General features: G+C 46.4%; 1 protein-coding gene across 1 annotated transcript in view; it reads right to left on the reverse strand.

Moving 5' to 3' along the window:
- Window positions 1–410: 410 nt before the first annotated feature.
- The window catches only part of MYLK (myosin light chain kinase), a 173416-nt gene continuing 151530 nt past the window's right edge, over window positions 411–22296 (reverse strand). Inside the window, exons 27-32 of the mRNA XM_033090623.1 lie at window positions 21348–21471; window positions 15092–15244; window positions 12377–12500; window positions 6311–6440; window positions 4697–4828; window positions 411–2418 (exon numbers count right to left, since the gene is read on the reverse strand). Coding sequence (XP_032946514.1) covers window positions 2168–2418; window positions 4697–4828; window positions 6311–6440; window positions 12377–12500; window positions 15092–15244; window positions 21348–21471 — 914 coding nt within the window. The 3' untranslated portion in view covers window positions 411–2167. The remainder of the gene's footprint in view (window positions 2419–4696; window positions 4829–6310; window positions 6441–12376; window positions 12501–15091; window positions 15245–21347; window positions 21472–22296) is intronic.

Raw genomic sequence — 22296 nt, forward strand, 5'->3', positions numbered from 1 at the left:
ACAGTTTAGTGATAACAAATGCTTCCATATCAAGACATGAAAAGATAGCACGTAGCTGCTAATAATAAATTACATCTAAGTTACAAATGCAAACCAAGCTCTGGTAAATAATATTAATGATGGTTACGATTCTGTCACATGCTGAAAAGGTTATATAGATTTAGCATGATGAGGATACTATAGCTATCTAGAATGTAATTGAACCAAACTGATGCTCGAGAGAAATTTTGCACTAAATGTGCAAATTAGGCTACCGAGTATAAACAAAAACTACCTAAGTCATTCTGTTCCTTAGTAAAAATACAACCATATAAGCCATTTGTGCGCACAGCATTTGTTTTTAGTTTCCAAGATCTATCTGGGTCGTCCACAACTGGTGGCATGGGAAGAAAGAGAAGTTCTGCAAAGACTGAACAAAAAGCATGCACTGTGGTATCCTTTATTTAAAAATTGTGAGCTAACTACAGTTGTAGTGTTCTCATGTACCATTCTGATGGCATAATAAACTGGGAGAACATTAACACAATTTCAGGAAGGCATTGAAAACCTGTAAACAAACGTACACACCACACATGCGCACACACATACAACATACACGCACACACAGATTATAGTCTAACACAATTAAAAGTGATGAAAAAAAGCTTTGAATGCTCTAAATCAAATTAAACACCCTTTGGTATAATAAACTGTGGCAATACAGTGGCTATCATGAAAAATATTGTAACTGTTTAAAAGCAAAACAATACTGGCAATTGGAAACTAGCAGCAAAAAGCAGGTAAGATAGAATGGACGATAACATAAGACTAAGCAATATCAAAATTCTAATGTTGATAATGTGTAGGATTGCACTGAAGTAATTTAAAATTGGTTCTAAAGGAACTATTAGAAAGTCCCTTGAAATATTAAATTGCGGCATTTTACAAACAGTGGAAAAGAAGAAAGTATCTGGAATGTTATACACACACGCACAGGAAATGTATTAGGCATATTAGTTTATGGTCTTTGTTTATGACCTCCAAAAAGTTTTATAAAGAAAATTTTAAGTGCCAATGTAGTGAAAGAAAGTTAACAATTTCTAAAGATGCAAGTCTGAGTGTATTTTCAGGTCTAAGAATATAGGTTGGGGGCAAGGCATGATTGCTGCACATTCAAGAAAAAAACCATTGTGGAACCCGAAATGTAGGGAGCGCTCTCTGGAGAGTGTTTACAAGGAAGGTGTATTAAACTGAAGGAGACTCCAAAGTATGTAGAGTTCTACAGCTCGTCATCAGTTGCAATCTGTTTCATAGTGGCCAATAAATAAGGGTAACTTTTAACCAAACTGGTTTTTCATACATTCAAACAGAAAAATCTTTACCACACATGCAAAGCTGATCGATAACAGCACAAATATGAATCCTGGTTTCAGAAGAAAAGCACATTAACAAGGATTTCTTTTCACGGGTTCTTGTAAAAATGTCTGAAGCTGCTAGACATCTGCAAAGAGGGGATAAGTTTAGATTTCCTATGGATTTGGGAAGAAAGGAGATTCTGTTTTCCTAGGGAAGGCAGCCATCCATGAGCGGGGGACCTGTCTTCAGAATCTAAGAAGTAATGTTCTTAGTGCTTAAACTCATGGCAGATTCACTTCCAGAAAAACTGGCAGGTAGAAAGGGGGAAATGAAAAGTCTGAATGTCTACAGTACACTTTGGAATAAAATGTGCCTCGTAAGTTAAAATGGCTCGACTGCTTTCCGAATGAAGGGCTGCAGTACTGGAGAAGACCCTGTTCCCAGAGTTAGGAGCTGGCAAGGGGAGAGCTCCATCGCCAGGGACGCTCTGGGCTGGGCTGTGGCTGCAGGGCCTTATTTTTGATGACTGCTTTCAGTTGGGGAATTCGTGACTTTGGATTATTTTCTCTCTAAAATCAACTGCTCAGGCAAGTGATTGGTGATTTCCCAAAATGACATCTAGGTGAACTAGTATCTTACGTACCAGCCAACTCAAATTAATGCCCATCAATGACGCTGCTGGGTATCAACTGCCGTTGCTGAAGAACCGACCCCCACGTGACCTAACTAAATCATCTACCACACTAGGTGCTTTTACTATCTTGGATTTTTTGAGTTTTGGAGAAATTGTCTTTGTAATATGACTTAGAAACTGCTTCTCTCTGGCTTTGTTTCACTCTTCCTCTTCCTCCTCTTCCCCTTCTCCTTCTCCTTCCTCCATGGTTTCCACAATGAGCTCCGCTGTGCAGGTGGCTTCTCCAAGACTGTTGACAGCCTTGCAGGTGTACTTGGCGTCGTCATCCCCGCAAACATCGCTAATGATTAAAGAGCAGTTCCCATCCTCATCGTAGTCTATCTGGAAGTGGCGGGACTCCCTGATCGACTGGTCGTCCTTGAACCAGACGACCTCGGGGTCTGGGTATCCTGCATCACAGGGAGAGAGCACAAGGAGCACAAACTGTTATTCAAAATTTCCTATCAATTTATGCACGCAACTCCCAAGCTACCTCTATTGATTCAGATGGTAAAGGAAAAAAAAAAATGATGTTGGCTTTTAGCATCCGTTTTGATACTTACATTTGAATATGGGAAAGTATGGTCTATACTAATATGTGAAACCCCACATAAGGTAATCTGCAGTCATCCCATTTCCCGTCCACGTGGGGCTTGCACGACCTCCCACCTTTATACAGATACAGAGTACTACCTGGACCACTGCCCCGTCTCCAACTACCAGCCTAGAGCTAAATATCTTCTGGGATTAAAAGAAAATTTTTCATCTTGTATAAAAGTTGAATGTAAATAAATTTAAATAAAAAATAAGATTCAGAACAAATGGGCACAAGGAATCTTTTGGGGGTGATGGAAATATTCTAAAATTGGACTGTAGTGATGATTGCAATTCTGTAAATTTACTAACAATAACTGAGGAATTGTACACTTAAAATGGGTAAATTGTATGGTATATAAATTACAACTCAAAGCTGATAACAGCTCTATAAAACATAAGTTAGAGGAGCTGATAATATTGCTAAGAAAAATAAAGCAATATTTGTCTTAGTCTGACCCAAAGACAGAAAATCTGCCTGTAGATAACTGCAAATCGCACATTGATTAGCTTAATCTTATGACGTAATCATGTTTCTTCAAAGTTCAGCATTAAAAATTATCTATCTATGTATCTACATCTATCTATCTATCTATGATATGCCTTTAAAATATATAATTTGAAGAAATATTTTTACAGGAAAATAATTGTAACTCCAACCAGCATAAAAATTGCATATAAGAACATAAAAAATTCTAACATTCTTTTCAAGTGGAATTTTGTTTTAATCAAAACAGTGTCCAACTACTTTAATTTCTCCTCAGCCCTCCAGTCAAAGTTGTACAAATACCAAAGAAATAATCCCAAAGGGAAAAAAGTAAGTACAAAGATGACAATCATGTTATAATAATGTTTTTTAAATAGACAAAGGAAAAATGAAAGATCTTCAGAAGACCCAAAGACTGTGGTGATGGTGGGGTTATAAGCAGTGGCCCCAGAGCTTTCAGCAGAACCCCCAATCTGAGCACTTTCACACTAGCAAAGGGAGCACGTCACATTTTTTTAAACTGAATGAAAAGAAAGAAAGATTGTGGTGGGTACTAAAATGATGCAGGACAAAAATTGTTTTTTCATCCCTAACTTTGGGTTACTTGACCCAAAAGGCATTATCTAGTCATATTGCTGGAGACTCTTCCGAAGTGGGAGCCACGACTGGTTCTGACTGCTGTCCTGTGCCACACAGGCTTAGAAATGTTGCTTAATGAACCTCTGTGCTTTATTTGGTCAGACTGAAATGGGAGCTAACCCTCTACGCTAGTTGGCACACGGCAGTCACAGACTCGAAGCCTGTCTGATCTTGCCCTTTGTCTTTCTAGAATGTTGCATTCTGTGGTAACTGAAATGCTTTGTGTCACCAACGTTGCTAATTTCTCAGGTGCTATGCTAAGATCCCTTAAGGTCAATTGAGCTCCAAAAACTTACGGCCACTTTATTCCCGGCAGACAGAGAAGCGTGGGGAAGATGGTACGGGGCCTGGGTCCCAACTTTCCTCAGTTTGAAGTCACACTGCATACTCTCTCTGCACTTACCAAGCCCACAGCTTTTCCCAAGATTCCATGACATCTTTAAAAGACTTAAAAGGTTTCCCTTTTCACATATGTCATCTCCCAGAATCCCCAGAGACACTCAGCGCATTAGACATCACCTTACGTGTGAGGGCCTGAGGCTCAGAAGTTAGATCAACCCCCAACTCCACATCCTATGCTCTTTGCGCCAACCTCCCTTTGAGAGCCTTTTGTAGGCACATGCTTCCCAGAAGCTTGCAAACTTTATTTCATTAAGCATGTTCCGTAGCCAAAGACGTCCATGGGAAACCACCTTTAACTTGGGTCTATGTCAAGTAGACCCAAGTGGCTGATGTAAGTAAGTGAAACATCAAATGTGCCCCTAGGTAAGTCACTGAATGGTGCTAACCTTGAGCGGGTGGAGGGGCAGCATGGGGCCACCTCCTCCTGACCCAGTTACCCTCACAGCCTGGTTGTTCCTAATTTTCCCAGGCTGCCCAGAACCGACATCTTGCCCAGGGCACACAGTTGGGGCCCATTAGCCAGCCAAACCCCTTTTGTAGTCAAGGGAAGAACAGCTACAACTTACCTTCGATCTTGCAGTCAAATCTAGCAGCACTTCCTTCCACAACTTCTAAATCACGAATGGTCTTAGAGAAATACGGTTTCACATGTGGCTTTTCCTCGGCAACAGCCTCCAGGAAAGCTTGGGAGACATCTCCTAGAAAACCGGGAGGAGCACACATGGTCATTTCTTCATCCCTTGTTCTCTCTTCTTCCTTAGTTTAAAAAAGCTGACTTTTACATTTTTCCTTAAAGAGTAACTCGAATGTAGCAAATAATGCAGCTTAGAGGACTGAATCATACACACACCTTCCTCCTGGGGATACGCTGTCCTGCTGCCAAATGGTTTTGGCAGAAGAGAGAACTGTGACCAAACTGGAGAAATGTTTGGACTCCCCCCTTTCCTTATGCTGACAGGTTGAAAAAAGAAATCATCTTTAAAAAGGCTTTTTGGCTGCATTTCATGCTGTTTTAAGATTTAATTGAAGGTATCTAAGAAGGAGGGAAGCACTCCAGCCTTCCTGATCTGTACCCCTCGTCGTCCTCCTGCAGCGGCAGGCCCTTCCCTGTTCCTCAGAAGGGAGGAGCCAGTCCTCGAGTCATCTCTGACTTGCCAGCAGTTCTATTGTCCTCACTTATGACTGGGGACTGGGTTTTGGGAGTGGTCCAGGGAAAAGCCGGAACTTGGAGGGGCTCCTATATTCTCTCCCTCCCCTTCAGGCTATTTGTGGATCATCTGGGAATGGCAGGAGCGGATCCGGAGGGAACAGACCCATGTGCTGCAGGCTCCATCCCTGGTGACATCAGAGAGGCCCAGCGAGCTGCCTCACCAATGACACTGCCTTTGTGCAAAAGGGATCTCGGCTCAGCCTCTCACGTTTGGATACCAACAGCACCAGGCAGTGGGGGGTGGAGGGGTGTCTCTGGCCAAATGAGGCACCTCAAGAAGATAAGGGACAGACCCTGCCCTGCATGCATCTGAAGCAGACTGAGGCAGAGGCACTCACTGAGCTGATGGATGGAGCAGTGTCTCCAAGGCGGGGGGTGGGGGGGGGTGGGGGTGGGCAAGAAACTTACTGTACTGGTCTGGGGTGGGGTGGGGGTGGGGGGCTGCCAATCAGTCTACCCAGTTCAGATGACGTTTCCGCAGCATGAAAAGTCGCAAACGAATATGGACTGAGTTAATTTTTGTTTAAAAGAAAAACACAAAGATGGTACAAAAATAGGATATTTTTAAAAAGTACACTACTACATGTGACTTAAATTTTATGTTTGCCTGTCAACATATTAAGTATCACTTTTGTAATGAGAGAAAAAAAGGAAACTTTTAATACAGTCTTTGCTAATTCTTATGTACAATATAAGGGAAATAATAGCAGAGGTCATCTAGTTCAATTAGACAAATAATAGTTTTCCCGCTGCAAGTCGTTAAACCTAAGGTTAAACAATTAAAGAGTAATTAACAGACTTAGTAACTGTTGTCAGAGCAACCTGAAAGTAGTGCTGAATTTTATCCTTGTAGTTTGTCTTTGCAAAAAACAACCCCCACCCCTCAAAAAAACCCTCAAAGTGCCCCTCCATCCCCCAGCCCTTCCTTTTTCACCAACTGGTTGGAGGAAATCTTCCTGGAGCGCCTTACCTTCAGATTCTAGTTTTTCTGCATTGAGCGGGCTGGTTGGTGACCCTGTTGAGGATTTCCTGCCACTGAGCCCTGAGATCATTGCCATAGAGGACAGTCTTCCAATGGCTCTCACAGCATTGCCCGTTTTCTGGAAAATAGACACGGGGGTTGGACTCAGGCAGCGTCCCTGGTTCCAGCTGGGCAGTGGAGCTGAGAGAGAAGAGCCCAGCTCAGGAGAAGCGCTGTCCCTGAAACGAGGGCCTCCGCAGTGGCGGAGCTGTGCCAGAGCAGTGAGCCCAGCCTTGCTCTGCTCAGCACTATCTGTGTGTCAGAAGATGTTCGGAGAATGGAATGGGGCCTGGAACCAATGTGTGCGTTAATGTGACTAAACAAGGTCAACATGAGACAAAAACCCTTTTCATACTGTGCTTCAACTCCCATAAAAGGGATAGTTTATATAAAGCAACTGCAGGCTGAGACAGCTCCAAAGACTTATTGCTGACGGGGCCCAGTGGGGCTGTTTCTCGTAAAACAATGCTAGTGTAGGATTTTAACTGGTCAAGAGAATAGTTACTACAGATCCCACGGGTTCCGATGCGAGGGGAAAAAACGCATTCTATTGACCTTATGCAAGTCGTTTAACCTCTCCGGGCTTCAGTTTCCTTCTCTGTTTAAGGCGGGGGTTAGACAAGATGATCACCAAGGTCTCATTGAGTTCTGTTTATGATTCAGATACTTAAGAGATTTCGAGAAACAGTCTGGCTGGCCTCAGCACAAGCCTGTGAATGCACAGTTACGGAGCGGTGCTCTTCCCCGATGTACACCCAGGCATCAAAAAGAAGCGCCGGCGAAATGAAAAGCAACGGCACTTTGCTTTTCTGAGACGAGGCACCGTGGGATTTCTGCTGAAAAGGAGGCCAGAACTTGAGATGAAAATGTCTTGGCATTGTGAAGATTCTAACAAGCACAGGATTTGTTTAGGTCACAAAATCCCCAATAATGTACCATGTGAATATGTTTCTCACCCCTTTTCTAAGATTCACGGCATGACTAATGTAAGAAACTAAGGTATAACCAACTCTTCCCACTCCTGCACCCAAAGCATCTTTTCATGCATCCAGATGCTACCCATGTAGAAATGTCACTGCAGACTGGCTGCTGAGAGAGGGAGGACACCGTCTGTACACAGGCACATGGCAAGCTGTCAGCCACTGGACCTCACACGGCCAAAGCCATTTCCCTCCTGAATTAACTTCAGACATTCAAGTACTTCAGTAAAGCCTCACAATTTTGGAATATCTGGAAAGCCAGTATGCTTCAGTAAAAAGATTATTTCGAAAGTAAATAATTTCAGGGCACTAAGGAGTCATACAGAAAAGTGTGTGCGTATGTGTGTGTGTATGTGTGTGGTTTCAGTGGAGACCTACTGCTGTTACCACAATCACTCTTCTGTTTTGCCATCCTTGTCGCAGACCATTTTCATGCACTTTGGATAGACATTCCGCTTTGCTCTGTCCTCTGGCCATCCGCCCTCTCAGTACATCCCTGTGGTGTGGGTATGCTTCCGGCCCTCTGTCAGCACGGTGAAACTGGGTGGGTCACTCTGAACTGAACCCTGAAGCCCCAGGTGGAGGTGAGGAGTGGGGGAGGAAGGTGAGGGACGGTGACGGACCAACTTCACTGTGTGCAGGGGCACTGGAGTCCTGCAGAGAATGACACCACTTGGCAAACGTGCACGTTCTTCCGGAGGAGGCTATTAATGGTGATGTCACTGATCTGTTTGTTGTGCCAGCTGGAGTGTGGAGACACCCAGCTCTTCCCCAAGAGCTTACCGTGACCTCAGGGACCCGTAAGAGGTGTATGAGGCCGGCAGCCCTCCATCCAGAGTCAACCTCAGACAGGCTGCTTCCTCATCGGCCAAACTCGCAGACTCCACCCCTCTCATCTCTTGGTTCCCTTTATCCAGCACAGATCGGTTTGCGCTGGGTCAGGAGGCTCTAAACCCAGAGGGTCCATGGCCAACACAGAACAGGTTACTTCTTGGCCCACTGATGACTGTGGGACCTGGTGCAAGGCACTTCCCTTCTCTGGGCCTCACGTCCTTGACCAGCGGAGTCAAATTTCCTTGCAGCTCTGGTCTTCCCCAGAAAGACTAGGATTCATACTTGTCACACGGAGCAGCCCCCTGGATCCTGGCTCCCTGATTCCAAACACCTGGATCGTGACTGCCCAGGACTGTCTTCACTTGTCTGGTGCGGAATAATGAAGTCTCGCCTCTTCTATGAACAAAACGACTGAGAGGAACTTACCAGAACAAGGCAAATCAAAGAGTTACAATATTTCTGAGGGGGCAGCAAATTCACATTAACAAACAGACCACACATAGGGGGAAAATTTACATCAGATGGAAAGATAGCATATCATTTCTAAGATAGGGACAAGTGCTTTCCAAGGAAAAGATTTAAAAATAATCTACATCAGAATTCCATCTTTGGAAACTGACTTATGAAAAAAAATTGGAAAAGAAATATATATATATAATATATATAGTATAGAAATATATATAGTATATATATATGTTATATATATACTATATATATTATACACACACACACACACCCCCTGTTTCCCGGAAAATAAGACCTAGCTGGACAATCAGCTCTAATGTGTCTTTTGGAGCAAAAGTTAATATAAAACCCGGTATTATATTACATTATATTATACCGGGTCTTATAGTAAAACAATACCAGGTCTAATATTAATTTTTTTCTCCAAAAGATGCATTAGAGCTGATTATCTGGCTAGGCCTTATTTTTGGGGGAACACAACATATATATACATGTATATATATATATATATATATGTATACGTATATATATATGTATATATATACGTATATATATATCTAGTCTTCCAGTTTTCATGCCTTTGAGCTGAAAATTGGTTGCTGTTTTACTAGACCAAGACCTTCGGAAATTTTTGGAACATCAAGACAGCAAAGTTTTGATTTTCTAAGTTCCATCCTTGTTTTGAGGAAGGCTTCTTCTTGTTTGAGGGCAATGGCCAAGGCAGGTAGCTGTACTGGCCTCCTTAATGCAGCAGAGACACCCTCCCCCGTGAGAGCCAGCTAGGTGACTAGCTCAGCATGTTTGAGACTCAGGGGCTTTCCAGAATGAGGGTCTTTCAATAATAAAGCTGAGACAGTCCCTGGCAAATGGGGCAAGTTGGTCACCGTAGAGCCAGCCAGCTGTCGTAGCCCCTGCATATACCAACAGCCCCAAGACTAGGATTTCCTGTGAGAAGTGCATAATATCCAAATGTGATGGTCAAGAAGACTGTGCGCTCTACTGAGCCAAACGCTTTTCTCCCTATGGCCCTTTGATCCATACGGCTGGGGTCTTTGTGGTTTCCAGAAAATAAAGATGGCTGTCCACGGGCCTCCGATTCCTGGACCTTGGCTTCTAGTTTTGCATGCAGAAGCCCTGTTATCCTGCTCAATTTATCCACTCTCAATGCTACTACTCACCACCATGTTTTTAAACAATTCTTGTGATATAAATGGAAGAACATATCCTCATTTAGAATAACTTCATTCAAAGTCCAATAATACCATCAGTCATTTATACATTACCTAGTGTGCAGGGATCTGTTCCCGTGTTACTTCCTCCCTCCCCGGCCTTTTATGAAAAGGCCAGAATTATAACAAGGAATCTTTTCTTGTGCAACTGTAGAGAGTTCTGGATCACCTGGGACTGCCCCGCTCCTCTCCCTCCATCATAATCCACCGTACTCTGTTCCACTCCGTTCCACCCTGCCCATCCATCACACAGAACCTCGCTGCTCTGAGAGGGTACCCCCTATTCCAGGGCAGCTATGGTACTGGTGCCTGGAGTTAAAAATGTGGAAAAAATTTTTCTAAGGAAGCATAACACAAAACACAAACATAACACAAAATGGTCAGATGCAACAGCACTATTACCAGTGAAATTATGCTTCAGGGACATTGTGGGTCAAATGTGATTTTGTGGTCTACTTTAATGCAACCTAACCACTGTTTTTGTGGAAAAATCATTTCCAAATGCTACTACCTATACTAAAATATGACTTTAAAATATGACTTCTCTGAATTCTGTCCTTTTCTTTCTCCCCTCACTTTCCAGAAAAACCCTATGACTAATAACAGTGTAAACAAGAAAAAATTTAAGTGATTAAAATATCAGCACAAATTATGGTTCCCAGACCCATCTGGCTGAAAAATTCCATTTGCTTCCATTTCCTTATCTCTCCTGCGTGCCTATCTCTGGAGTTTGGTTCCCAGCAGATGTGTCAATGCTCCCAGAAAGCCTTACGTGAGAAGGCTGACCCTTAACCCCCAGCGGCATCCAGGCAGAACCCAGTGAGACTCCCTCCGAGGGCCGCCCCACCCCCACCACAGCCACGCCATCTGCTCCAGAAATATTGCTATTTCTTTGTGATCTACTGGCCACAGAATCATTAATAAAGCCAACCTTTGATTTTTCTGGACTCTGTTTTGTTTTGTTTTTAAGACTATTTGTTACCTGATTTCCTAACGGCACTAGAGGGTGAGGTAAGCAACACAGGTGTTCCAACTCACCTGGCACTGGAGGGTGGCCAGGAGATCCACCCAAACCCTCATATGAGTGGGGGCTAATCAAGAACTGGCTCCCACCGTGGGGGAGTTCCCACACGTGAGGTGGTAGTCCCTTATACCCCCATACCAGAAGCCCCCCGTTTGCCTTCACTCTTTCTTTCTACCTTTGTGTGAAGTTATACTTTTCAAGGGAACTGTGATTTAGTCATCCTGTGTGACAAATTACCGTGTCCCAGTAGCCCTTAGTGATTTCCTTTTTCTCTGCCACATATGCCAGGTCCCCTGACTGCCCAGCTACAAGACTCCGCTCCTCTCAGGTCAGCATAACCAGGTGAGGTCCAGTTCTCGCTGGGAGGCCTTTCCCTCCATCTGTGCTGTTACCCTCTCTTCTCCGTGTTCTAGCCCATGCTCCACGACAAACTTCAAACTCCTGCCCTGATAGCATTTCCTCATCACCACATCCAAGTCTGGTGGGACTGGCTCCGTTCTCCTGTCCAGACTCACATATATGGGTATAGAGAGCTATTCTGATAGTTTATAAGTCTTGGCGTGCATTATGTCCTTTTATGTCTATTTGTTTCAGTTCCTGCATTACACTATACATTCCTTGAGTATAGAAACCATGTACCCTCCAGTAGCCCAGGAATTTTATAATCCTAATAGCTATAATAGAAATAATACAATAGATGATGATACATTCTCCATGGCTTCGGATTATCACTTTATCCGTCTGATAACAATGGGAGGCAATTCTGTGTCCCTGTTAAGACTTTGTGCTTTGCAGCCAGGCTCCGGGTTTGAACCCTGCCTCTCCCACTTGCTAGCTACGTGATCCTGGGTGACTGCCCTAACCTTTCTCTGCCTCAGTTTGTCTGAAAAGTAGTACCCTCTTCCTAGGATTACAAGATTTAATGTATAAAAAGTGTATTGAATGCTGCCTGACACACAGCCAGCCCTCCCTACGTCTTAGTTCCTGGTGTCATTTTTGAACACTTGCTATATATATGCCAGGCAATGTGCTGAAGGCCAGATGAAGGTCATCTCATAATTCTCCCAACAATGCTGTGCCGTTGGTACCGCTATTATCCTCACTTTACAGATGAGACAACAAAGACACAGCGAGATTAAGTCACTTGCCCAAGGACACGTAGCTAGTAACATAAATCTCCCTAGAAAGTGGGGACTGTGTCTCTCTTTGCAGATTATGTGCCCGCCGCCTTCTTTGAAAAGAAATGTAAGACCATCATACTACGTTTAAGGGGATCACGTTCTCCAGGGTTGCAAATAGTCCCCAAGGGGACGGTGCTCATCCCTAACCCCTAAGACATGAGATGTTAGTCTTGGTCCCAGACTATTTCAGAAACAGATGTACACATTTTTGGAGTGAGGCCGGGGCAGGTTGGGAATGAGGATGGCTTGAATAAAGCAAATAGGAGGGCCAACACCCCCGTCCGCATCGACCCCCTCATTACCTGCCATTTCCTTCTTGCCATGTACTTCTTCATCCGGTCCTTGGAGAGCTTCTTGGCCTCCATGTTCTTGGTGTCTTTCATTAGCCATGGATGCTGAAGGCACTGGGTGCAGTTCAGGCGGTTTCTGATAGAAGCAGAGATCAGAGGAATTCTGAGCGGGAGGGGACCTCAGAGACTGCTAGTCAGGTCAGAAATGGGAGGTCACCTGTCCTTGGTCACACCGGGCAGAACCCAGGGCTCTCTGCTCCTAGTCCATCCACCATGACCACCACAGCGCTCCTGGCCTTTTCCTCTCTTGGTCTGCATTACACTGACTAGACCCAGAATAGGTTACTGTGAAGAAGACCTAACCACCATGTAAGCAACTGGAGTCCCATGCCCTGCCGTTGGGGTCCCGGAAGGGTAAGTGCTGGAGGGCAGACATGTCTGGAAATGGCTGGCACCATATTCCAGGGTGGGTCGTACTGCTGGTTACTTGGGGGCTGGGGGCTGTGGAGGCCCAATCCTTCTGCCTCCCTGTCTGGTGGAGGCGTGAGTGAAGCATTACGCCAAAATCGCTGAGAAGCCACGAACTCTCATGTCTTACGGTGTAGTTGAGTATCAGGTTTTTCCTGTTAAAACTCAAAGAGGTGTGTCCTACATATACCTTAGAACAGCCCTGAAACTCATTTAATCTTTCTGATAGCTCTGGGAATCTAGAAATAGTTCAGGGCCATCACCTTAATTGTAATAGGGCTAATAAAACCCAAAGAACCAAATGCTAACATTCATAGAGAAATGAGTATACGTAAATTTGCTAAGCATAGCAAAATGTAGTGATCTTTAGATAAAGGGATTATGGATTATTTTAATTTGTCTTCTATTCAAATTTTCTACAATTTACATGTATTACATTTATTATAGAACAACATTTTAAAAAGTGCTGATAGATGAAGATTTCTGGTTGAAGAGACTTGCTGAGTTTAAGAGTTTATGGGAATCTAGTGTCTTGATCTATTTGAAATCAGTTCTTTGGTGAGTCCATTTTATGACCGTAGAGGGGACACAGCTCATTATTGAATTAATTCAAGCCAGATGAGAAAAGGAGGTGTATATGTAATACCTCGTTTACCAAACCTTTGGTAAATGAAGCTTGGTTGACAAAAGCCATCCTTGGACCAGAGTTATTAGGAAGGGGCTTACATCTCCCTGAAACACCTTGGGAATGGGGATCCCTCACACAGGAAGGGAATCTAGACCACCGCCCCCAACATCCAGATGCTCCTTACGTCACGCCTACTTCTGATGAAAAGACCAAGACAGTAAAACTCTAAAAGACCTCACTGTCAAGGAGTGTAGACTGTACCCTCTGGAGCAGTTGGTCCCAAGATGGTAAAGAAGACTGAGAGGTGCATGCGTGGGTAACCAGAAAATCAGACGGGAAGAGACCCTCCAACACTGTTCCTTTAGCAACTGCGCTCTCCCGTCCCACACAGGATTTCTCCCGGTCAGAAGCAAGATGGCCAACAGCCTCAGGGGGAATCTGTGGGTCAGGCGGACAGGGAAAAACCTAGGCCACAAAGTCACCTGGTGACTTCTGCTCACCTCTGGAGTTAGGCTGTACCTCCCTTCTCATCCTCTGGCATAAACCTATTTCAACACCACCCTTCTCGGGCAAAGCCTGTAACTGCCTCTTCATTCTAAATACGACTCCTCGGGACACCTGGAGCCAGGCCCTGCCACATCTGGCCACCTGTTTACAGAGTGGGCAAGGTGCCCAACAGGCCAGCTGCTCTCACCTGACACCCCCATTACGTCTTTCCCCTGGGACAAGCCAGCTCTCCCTACACACACATTGCCCCTCTCCCCTTCCTGGTTTAATTCAGCTGGTTCCCTTCGCCAAGGAGCGTCCTTGGCAATGAACTCTATCTAACCATACTCAAGCTCCCTCCACCTTCACGTCCTCAGATCTAGTCTCCTCGGCAGCGTCAATTTCCATTCTTCTTTCAGTGAAATACTTACTGAGTGTCTTGTGTGTCTGACCTTTCCTCACTGCCTTAGGCCATCTCTACACCCAAACACACTGGCTTCCCACTCTTCACGACTGTTTTATATACTCATCCACTGACAACCTGGGCAGGCCACAGGCAGCCCCAGAAGGCAGAGGTGGGGAACCTCACAGTTTACACTGTTATGGGGGGACAGAGATGGAGCTGGGAGAGGGCTGAGCCCCGTGGTCTGGGATTACAGCCTAACTTTGGCCAGTGGGAGAAGGGACCTGGCCACATTCAGGAAGGCAGTTCTTAAATAATTTAGATATGAAAAACACCAAGCCAGAATAGTCTGGGGATATGATGACGACTCATAAATAGGATGCTTCCTGTGCAACCCTGAAGAGGGACTGAGGTTTCAGCAGGGCTTCTACAGGCCACAGCTGTACATGGAAAATAAAGGGGTCCATCCTTATTTATATATAATAAGCCATAAAGCTGTTTATTCAGCTTTGAGATACTTTACCTCAAGTAAATGTTGCTGCCACTCTCCCTGCAACACTCAGCCAAGTGTTGCTTTTCAAGTGAGGTTCGGTACTTCTAAAGAGACCCCTTTCTTTCCCCCCACACTCACAATGCCCACCCTCCCCTCCTCAGTTAAGGAGGGACCCACGACCGGCAAAGGAAACCCCTGCCTCTGGACGCCAGTCTAGGGAGTGGGGAAGCTGAAATCTCAACTCATTACTTCATGTCTTTCTTTAGCAAGCTGCTGATAAAATCCTTGGCATCGTCGGAGATCTCATCGAACGCCTCGTCGTCGAAGTCCCAGGTAGCTGAGGTAACGTTGGCTAAGGTTTCGTTGTCATTGTCACCCATGAAGGGGGAAAGTCCACTGACCCTGGGAGATAAGAACAGGAGAGCAGGTGAACGGGGGCGGGAGTGGCAGGGCGGGCAGGGCAGGGTGGGACAATTCCCCTCAAGTGCTCACTGGGGTCAGAGGTGAGGGCTGGCAAAACCCTGCAACTCCAAATGCCCTTGTGCCTGTCTTTCCTCCCACCCATGGAAAGAAGAGGGGTTTGGCTCCGCAGGCTTTTATGGCCCAGCCTCTTCTCAGGGTGCACTGTACTTTTGGGGTGCCACCTGCCTCTTGATACCACCTGCCTGTGAGGCTGAGGCGGAGGAATTTACTTCAGTCTGTGATGTCCACACAGTACACAGCAGGGCCCTGCCTCCATCTGCTCTTCTGCCTAAAGCCCAGGCTACAACTGTGCCCCAAAGAAGCTTCTGCAAGGTCCCTGTGCTCCTGCCCCCTCACCACGGATGGGCACATGCTACATGGCACCCACACTGCACCTGTCTGTCCCACGTCCTTCCACTTCTCGTCTGCATACTTGTCAGCAGCAACGCGAGGGCCCAGCACACACAGTGCATGAAAGGAGGACTTGAATCAGCAACGTGGGTTTGGGGATCCAGCTACACTTGAGTGCAGTGCGCCTGAAGCACTTAGGCCCAAAGGAAGCTTCCCTAAGAGGTACCACGGCAGAGGAAAGGGCATGGCCTGTGTATTCGCTGGGTGACCTTGGACAATTCCCCTGATGTCTGTGTCACAGGTTCCTCCTCTGTAAAATGGAGAACCTGTTCCTTAACTATAGGCCTGTCACCACTTCCACTTCTCTTCCTCCTCTTTCTCCTCCATCATGACCGTCACGGCAGCACACATTTATCAAACATGTACTATGTGCCAGGGCACTGGACAAAGAGACTAAAACAGATTACCTCATTCACTCTTACCACCACCCTACAACGCAGGTAACTCCCTCATCAGTTTAACAGATGAGAAAACTGCCGCACAGATAGGGGTTAAATAACTTGCCCAAGGATTCACAACCAGCGAGAGGTGAACCCAGGCATCTCTCTCTAGAGTTTGTGTCTTAACTGCCACTTTACACAAATATTTCTATGAAGATGAAGTAAGTCGCAGTGTGCAGCCCCGCATGAGGCCCTGTCCACAGGAAGGAGCTGGGTCCATGACCACAGATGTTATCCTTTTTCTGTACACAGTTCACCCCCACTGCCTCAGGGATGACTCGGTTACCAACAGTGTAAGCCAAATAAAATTCAGAAGGTAAAGTATCGCAAAGCTGAACAGAGCAGCTTTATGGCTTACTGGAGTCACCTCTCACCTCTGCACTCTAACCATCCACGCCCCATTCGCCCTGACCTAGGGCTGGCCTCTGAGCTGCACAGGGCCCCACCCTTAAACAGGCCTGGCTCTTGCTTTAATGCTCTGCTGCTGTAATCTTGAAATTCTTACTAGTGTTTGAACAAGTCACCCCGCCTTTTCACTTTGCCCTGACCCCCCCTGAGCCTCACGAGATGGATCTGGGGCCTTCAAGCCATCAACCCCCCAAGGAAAGGCTTCGCTAACGTCCCTTCCCCCCAATCCTTATGAATCCCCCATCATAAACAATAACTGACACAAACGCTTCTGGAGCTGTTTTGGCCCTCACGAGGCCTCGGCTTAGGAAATCCAACCATACCCGAAAACTAAGTTTTGGAAAACGAAACCCATTGAAATACTGTGACGAAAGCTTGCCACAGGTGAAACCTTTTGTAAAAAGAAGAAAGCCTTTGTAATGTGAATTGTCTCACTCTAAGCCATATATTTCTGTGTTTGAATAACAGATTTTTGTAGATGGCATTCAAGTGTCTTAAAGCAAGACGCCAATTCATCTTTTAAGCATGCAGAGCTCATCCTTCTGGTTCACATTACAATGAGGAAAGGGTGGGAGTTTATCAGTCCCCAAGTCTGCACGGTTACATGCTACTCCTTTTCCTTCTCTGGGCCTCAGTTTTCCCTTTTATACACCAAGGGTACTGGGCTTGAATTCCTAGGGGCTCCCAGCTTTCCCATCTCTGTGATCGTGTGTGACCTGTTAAAAAATAACAGGCCCAAAATGGAGTCATTTTCGCTCACCACAGCAAACCAAGACATTTGCAAGTTCAACCTCTTCTAGAAATGTGACCATTAAACAGACAACACGAAACTTCCAGATTAGCACTAGTGAGGTACTCGGCAAGATAAAACCCATGCTGTTCTCTTCCCCCCAAAGGAAGAGTGCCTGGCCTGAAGTACTCCTTTCTTTTCTTTTGCTCTGACTTCTTTGTCCCATCCTTCTGCCTATAAAACCCTTCCATCTTGTACAGCCACTTGGAGCATATATTTATTAGATGGGATGCCTGATTCATGAACCATTCCAAAAAGCCAATGAATTTTTGTTCTTGAACAGACCTAAGCTAGCCCCATCAAGAAGCAGACAGTATATAATAAATGAACGTTATTAAAATATTATATTAACAATGGTACATTCGTGTTCAAATTTTTCTAAACCTTTCTACGTATATCAGGTTAAACAGATGATTCTGAAAGACAATAGAGAAAATTAATGGTGATTTGATAAGTCTTGATAAAGTTTTTTTTTAGTATAATTCAGAGAAATTGAAAACTGGGAAATAAATCCTTTTGCAAGTCAGAAAAAAAAAAAAAAAAAGCAGCAGCCTGGCTCTTGCTTGGCAGCTTTCTGCTTCCTTCTGTCTTTACATTTTCTGTTTGAAACCCAGAGGACGGAAAGTCCTGCAGTATTCCAAAAGATCGCAGAAAAAGCAAACAAGCCTGCTGTGGAATGCTGAAAGGGCCCCTTCTGTAAACCTCCTTTCCTAATTAGGAACTGTAATCCTGCAAAGATAGGCCTTAATCTCTGTAATGTTCACAGCCAGGGAGAGCCCCCTGGCCTCTGGCCTCTGGCTCTCGTCCTTCCTGGCAGTCCATCCATCTGAAATACCCCCTGAACCCTGGCTGGCTCCAGGCCTGCCCGAGGTCCCCGCCCCCCCATCTTCCCTACTAAAGAATATGTCTCGAAAATAAAACTTGGAATATATGCAGAGCATGATGACGAAGAGACTGAATTGCAGCAATGCTGTTTCTGGGTGGTGGGATTTTGTAGAATTTTTTTAAAAACTTTTTTTTTGGACTTTTGTTTACTGCCCGAATTTGCGTAAGGATCGGGTATCTTTTTATAGAAGGAATTAACCCAATCAACGCACATAATAACCTTAGAACTAAAACACAACCACTCACCTCTCTTCCTAGTCTCGCCTAGCTTTTAACTGAAGGGGACCAGTATGCCAGTCCAAAACACGGCATAAGGATTGCTTTGAGCTGAAGGCAATTAACTCTCCGTCCTCCCCCTTTCTGTCTAAAAGCAGCTCCAGATTTTTGTGCAGCAGGGACTGGAAGGAAGCAATCTGGCTGGCTCTCACTACGGGTTGTCAGCACCACGTGGTCTGCTGTGAGCTGGGGAGAACTCCAGACCTGCATCCCCACTGTGAGGGCCAGCGGGACAAGTCCCAAAGGGCAGACAGGCCCACAGCAGTGGGTGTTGATGGGGGCTGCAGGAGGCTGTGCAGAGCTGACCGGCCTCCCTCACACCTGCTCCTTACCCGCCTCATACACGTCTCCCTCCTCCTCAAACCCCTGCCCAAACACCTTCCCGACGGTGCCCCACTCTTCAAAATCATTTTCTCAAAAAAAACCCAAAAGAGTCATGTTCTCCCCATTTCAAAAACTCTTTCCTATTTCCTGGTCTTAGCTTTAAAAGTAATCTAGTAAACACTACAACATATTATCCAAATTACTATGTTCCTCCACCTAAAAAATAAAGTGCTCTCATGACCCAGTAATTGTAGTTTTAAATTATATATCCAACAGAAATGCATAAATATATTCACCAACACACCTGTACCTACCAGAATACTTGCAACAGCCTCAACTGGAATCTGTCCCAAAGCCATGGACGTGGAATGGATTATAAATGGGATGATGTCTGCACAGTAGACTACCCCACAGCACTGAGAACAAGCAGTCTACAACTGCACACAGTAATGTGAACGGTCTCACAGTCAGTGCTAAGCAAAAGAAGCCAGACACTCCTTTCTGTACCATTTCATTTATATCAAATTCAAGAACAGGCAAAAGTAACGCATGACGTTAGACACAAGGATTATAGTTGCATCTGGGGGATAGTAACTGGGAGTAGGGTTTGGTTTCGGATCTGGGTATAGGTGATGTGGGTGTGTCCACTGTGACAATTAACCGAGCAGTCTAGACTCGGCTCTGTCCCTGGCCACTAGCAAGACCAATGCCCTGGTTTGCCCAGGACTGTCCTTGCTTTAGCACTTTCCTTGTATCCTAGGAAACCTGTCAGTCCTAGGTGAACTGGGATGGCTGGTCACCCTCTAGGACTGTGGGAAGTGGGCAGCCATGTGGGATTCCTTGGCTCCGGGCACCTCATGCCAAAGGAAGAGTGAATCCCTGCCATGACCCACTCCCAGGTTTGTCGTGAGGATAAACAAGAGCCCATGTGAAAATCCATGGCTGCAGATGATCACAATCCCGCAGTAGTAGGAAAACCAATGGAGACGGTAGGGTAAGGCTCCTTGATGGCTGCAGAGGGACCCAGGGGCCAAGCCAGGTCCCAGGGCAGCTGGGTCTGAATAGAGTGAACTGACCAAAGACTATTTCTCAAGGTCAGGGGTCTCACGCAGGGCCAAAGATCCAGTGTGAGCACCATCCAGCCTGCGGCAGCCCCAGAAGTGGCAGGCAGGGCCCACTGCCTTGCTATTTCTTTCAACCAAGAACCCAGGACTCCAGAATCAGGTGTGGTTTTGTTTAATCATAGCTCTCTTCCTCTGGGAGTAGGTGGGGTCAGGAAATACCTGGCCATGGGCCTTTTCTGCTGAATCTGAGGGAGCTTGTGGTGGTGGGGGTGATGCCGGGCAAGGGAGAGGATGACTTTCTGGGGTACAGAACCCGTGACACAGATTTAACTGAAGGAGGCTGTCCGAACAGTCCACAGGGAGAGTAAAACTCCTGAGCACGTGAAAAAGCCACACTGCAAACAAAATCACTCCACTTCCGCTAAAGCATTTGTAACAGACTGCTGGCAGTGCAGCAGTCACCAAGAGCATTTCCCACACGGGGTCTGAAGACCCCAGGTGTCTGAGAAAGTATTCCTCCTCAAAGTTTCTATGAAAACGCTTTACGTTTCCTTTTGCTTTAGCAACAAAAAATAGTTTTTCAAAACGAGTGCATGCATATCTTCACCTTCTGGGAGGCCATCCCTTAGCTGAATGTTGTCACACACGTTCCAGGACTGCCTCTGAGGCAATGACTGCAGCCTGAGGCTTCAGAGATTAAACCAGCGTGATCCCAGCAAGACGGTGTGTTTTAGAGCCTGGGCAACCTGGACCCTCCTGGGGATGTGGATCCTCAGGTCCCCTGGACCTTCTGACTCAGACCCTGCAATCTAAGGAGAGGCCCAGGGGCTTCATCCATGTTAGTGTTTGGGGAGCACTGGTCCAGGTCACTGGCCTCCCCTCTTTTTCTCCCGCATTGTTAACTGAAATGACTCTGTATTTTCTACCTCATTTCCCAGTTTTGCCACGTGGCTTTCTGTTGTCTGTTGGCCTCATGGAGGGCTCTGTCATCAAAAGTGCTTATTAATTGTCCCATATACTGGACTCAGAGAGGAGGCTGGCAGTTGGGGCCCCCTGCAGTGAGGATGGGGAGCTCTCTCTGAAGACAATGATGACGCCCATGGGAGATGTGCCTGGTCTCCCTCCCTCCTTCTCTACGGACACACCGACGCAAGTGCAGGTAAATTACATGCTACTAGCCACAGTCCCGCCTTCCTGGCCAAAGGCCCCAGGCGGCAGGGATGGCGAGGGTCCCAGAATGCAGACCCTATAGGAATGGGATGTGAGCTGCTGACCTCATGGGAGCACGAGAAGGGCAGGCTGGGGGTTACGATGGGAGCCTGCCACTCTCCTAACTCCGAGGCGGGTTCCCCATCATGAGCCACCCTGGCCCCTTCAACCTCAGGGCAGCCTGGGGACCCCCTGTGGGGCTCTCCACCCCTTTCCCCGTGTACCCCGAGACTCACAGGATGTAGCAGATGACCCCGATGCTCCACATGTCCGTGGCATAGCCAATGGGCTCATAGTTGATCACTTCGGGTGCCACAAACTCCGGGGTGCCAAAGAGGACCTTCAGAGACCCTGCATTCTCTGTAACCGGGATGGACAGGGATCAATCGCCAGAACATCCAGGAGCCAACCCATGCTAAGCGAACGCCCTCCTCTGCGTGCCCAGGAGGGACACGAACGAGGCCCAGCCCTTGGCTGCTCGCTCCTTTGAGACCGGCGCAGAGACACTGGCCTCCCCGTAAACAAGTGCATCAACACACCAGTGAAACCGACAAACCACAAAGTCACCTCAAGTGTCTTCAGTGGGGTTGCAGGAGGGCGGTCATTAAAGCCCCTGCCTCTGAATGCTCTTTCCGGTCTCTCTCTGTCCCGTGAATGCCCTGGCGCAGGGCCTATGACTTGTGCTCAGCAATCATCTCTACCATTCATGGTATCCTATGAACCCTGCTGCCTGCTTTACAAGGACTTTCCTCCTTAATATTCTCGACAACCCTAAGAGGGAGGTATGGTCCCTATGTCCCCGAAGAGGACAGCGAGGCTCAGGGAAGTGGAATGACACACCCACCCAGTTAATAGCGGTGGTCAGGCCCTAAACCCAAGTGGCCGGACTGCTGAGTCATGCCCCCCTACTCCACGGCCTCTCCACATGTAGCATCATATCTCTCTCCCGCAGGAGCTGCTGGGAGGAGAGTCGGGGACACGACCTTGGCGTTAAGGCCCATCACCAGGTGAGTCACAGCCTGGCAGGACCTCACTGCCTCACTTTCCTCTTTATGAATCACATGGCCTTAACCAGGACTGGGCATCCTGGGAGATTTCCCAGGTGGCATCAGCTCCCAGCAGGGGAGTGAAAGAAAGGCCAGCTCGCACCAGTCCTCAGGCTCCTTGTTGCCAGGGCAGTGGTCA

The sequence above is a fragment of the Rhinolophus ferrumequinum genome, chromosome 2 (assembly GCF_004115265.2).
Source record: "Rhinolophus ferrumequinum isolate MPI-CBG mRhiFer1 chromosome 2, mRhiFer1_v1.p, whole genome shotgun sequence".
Lineage (NCBI taxonomy): Eukaryota > Metazoa > Chordata > Mammalia > Chiroptera > Rhinolophidae > Rhinolophus > Rhinolophus ferrumequinum.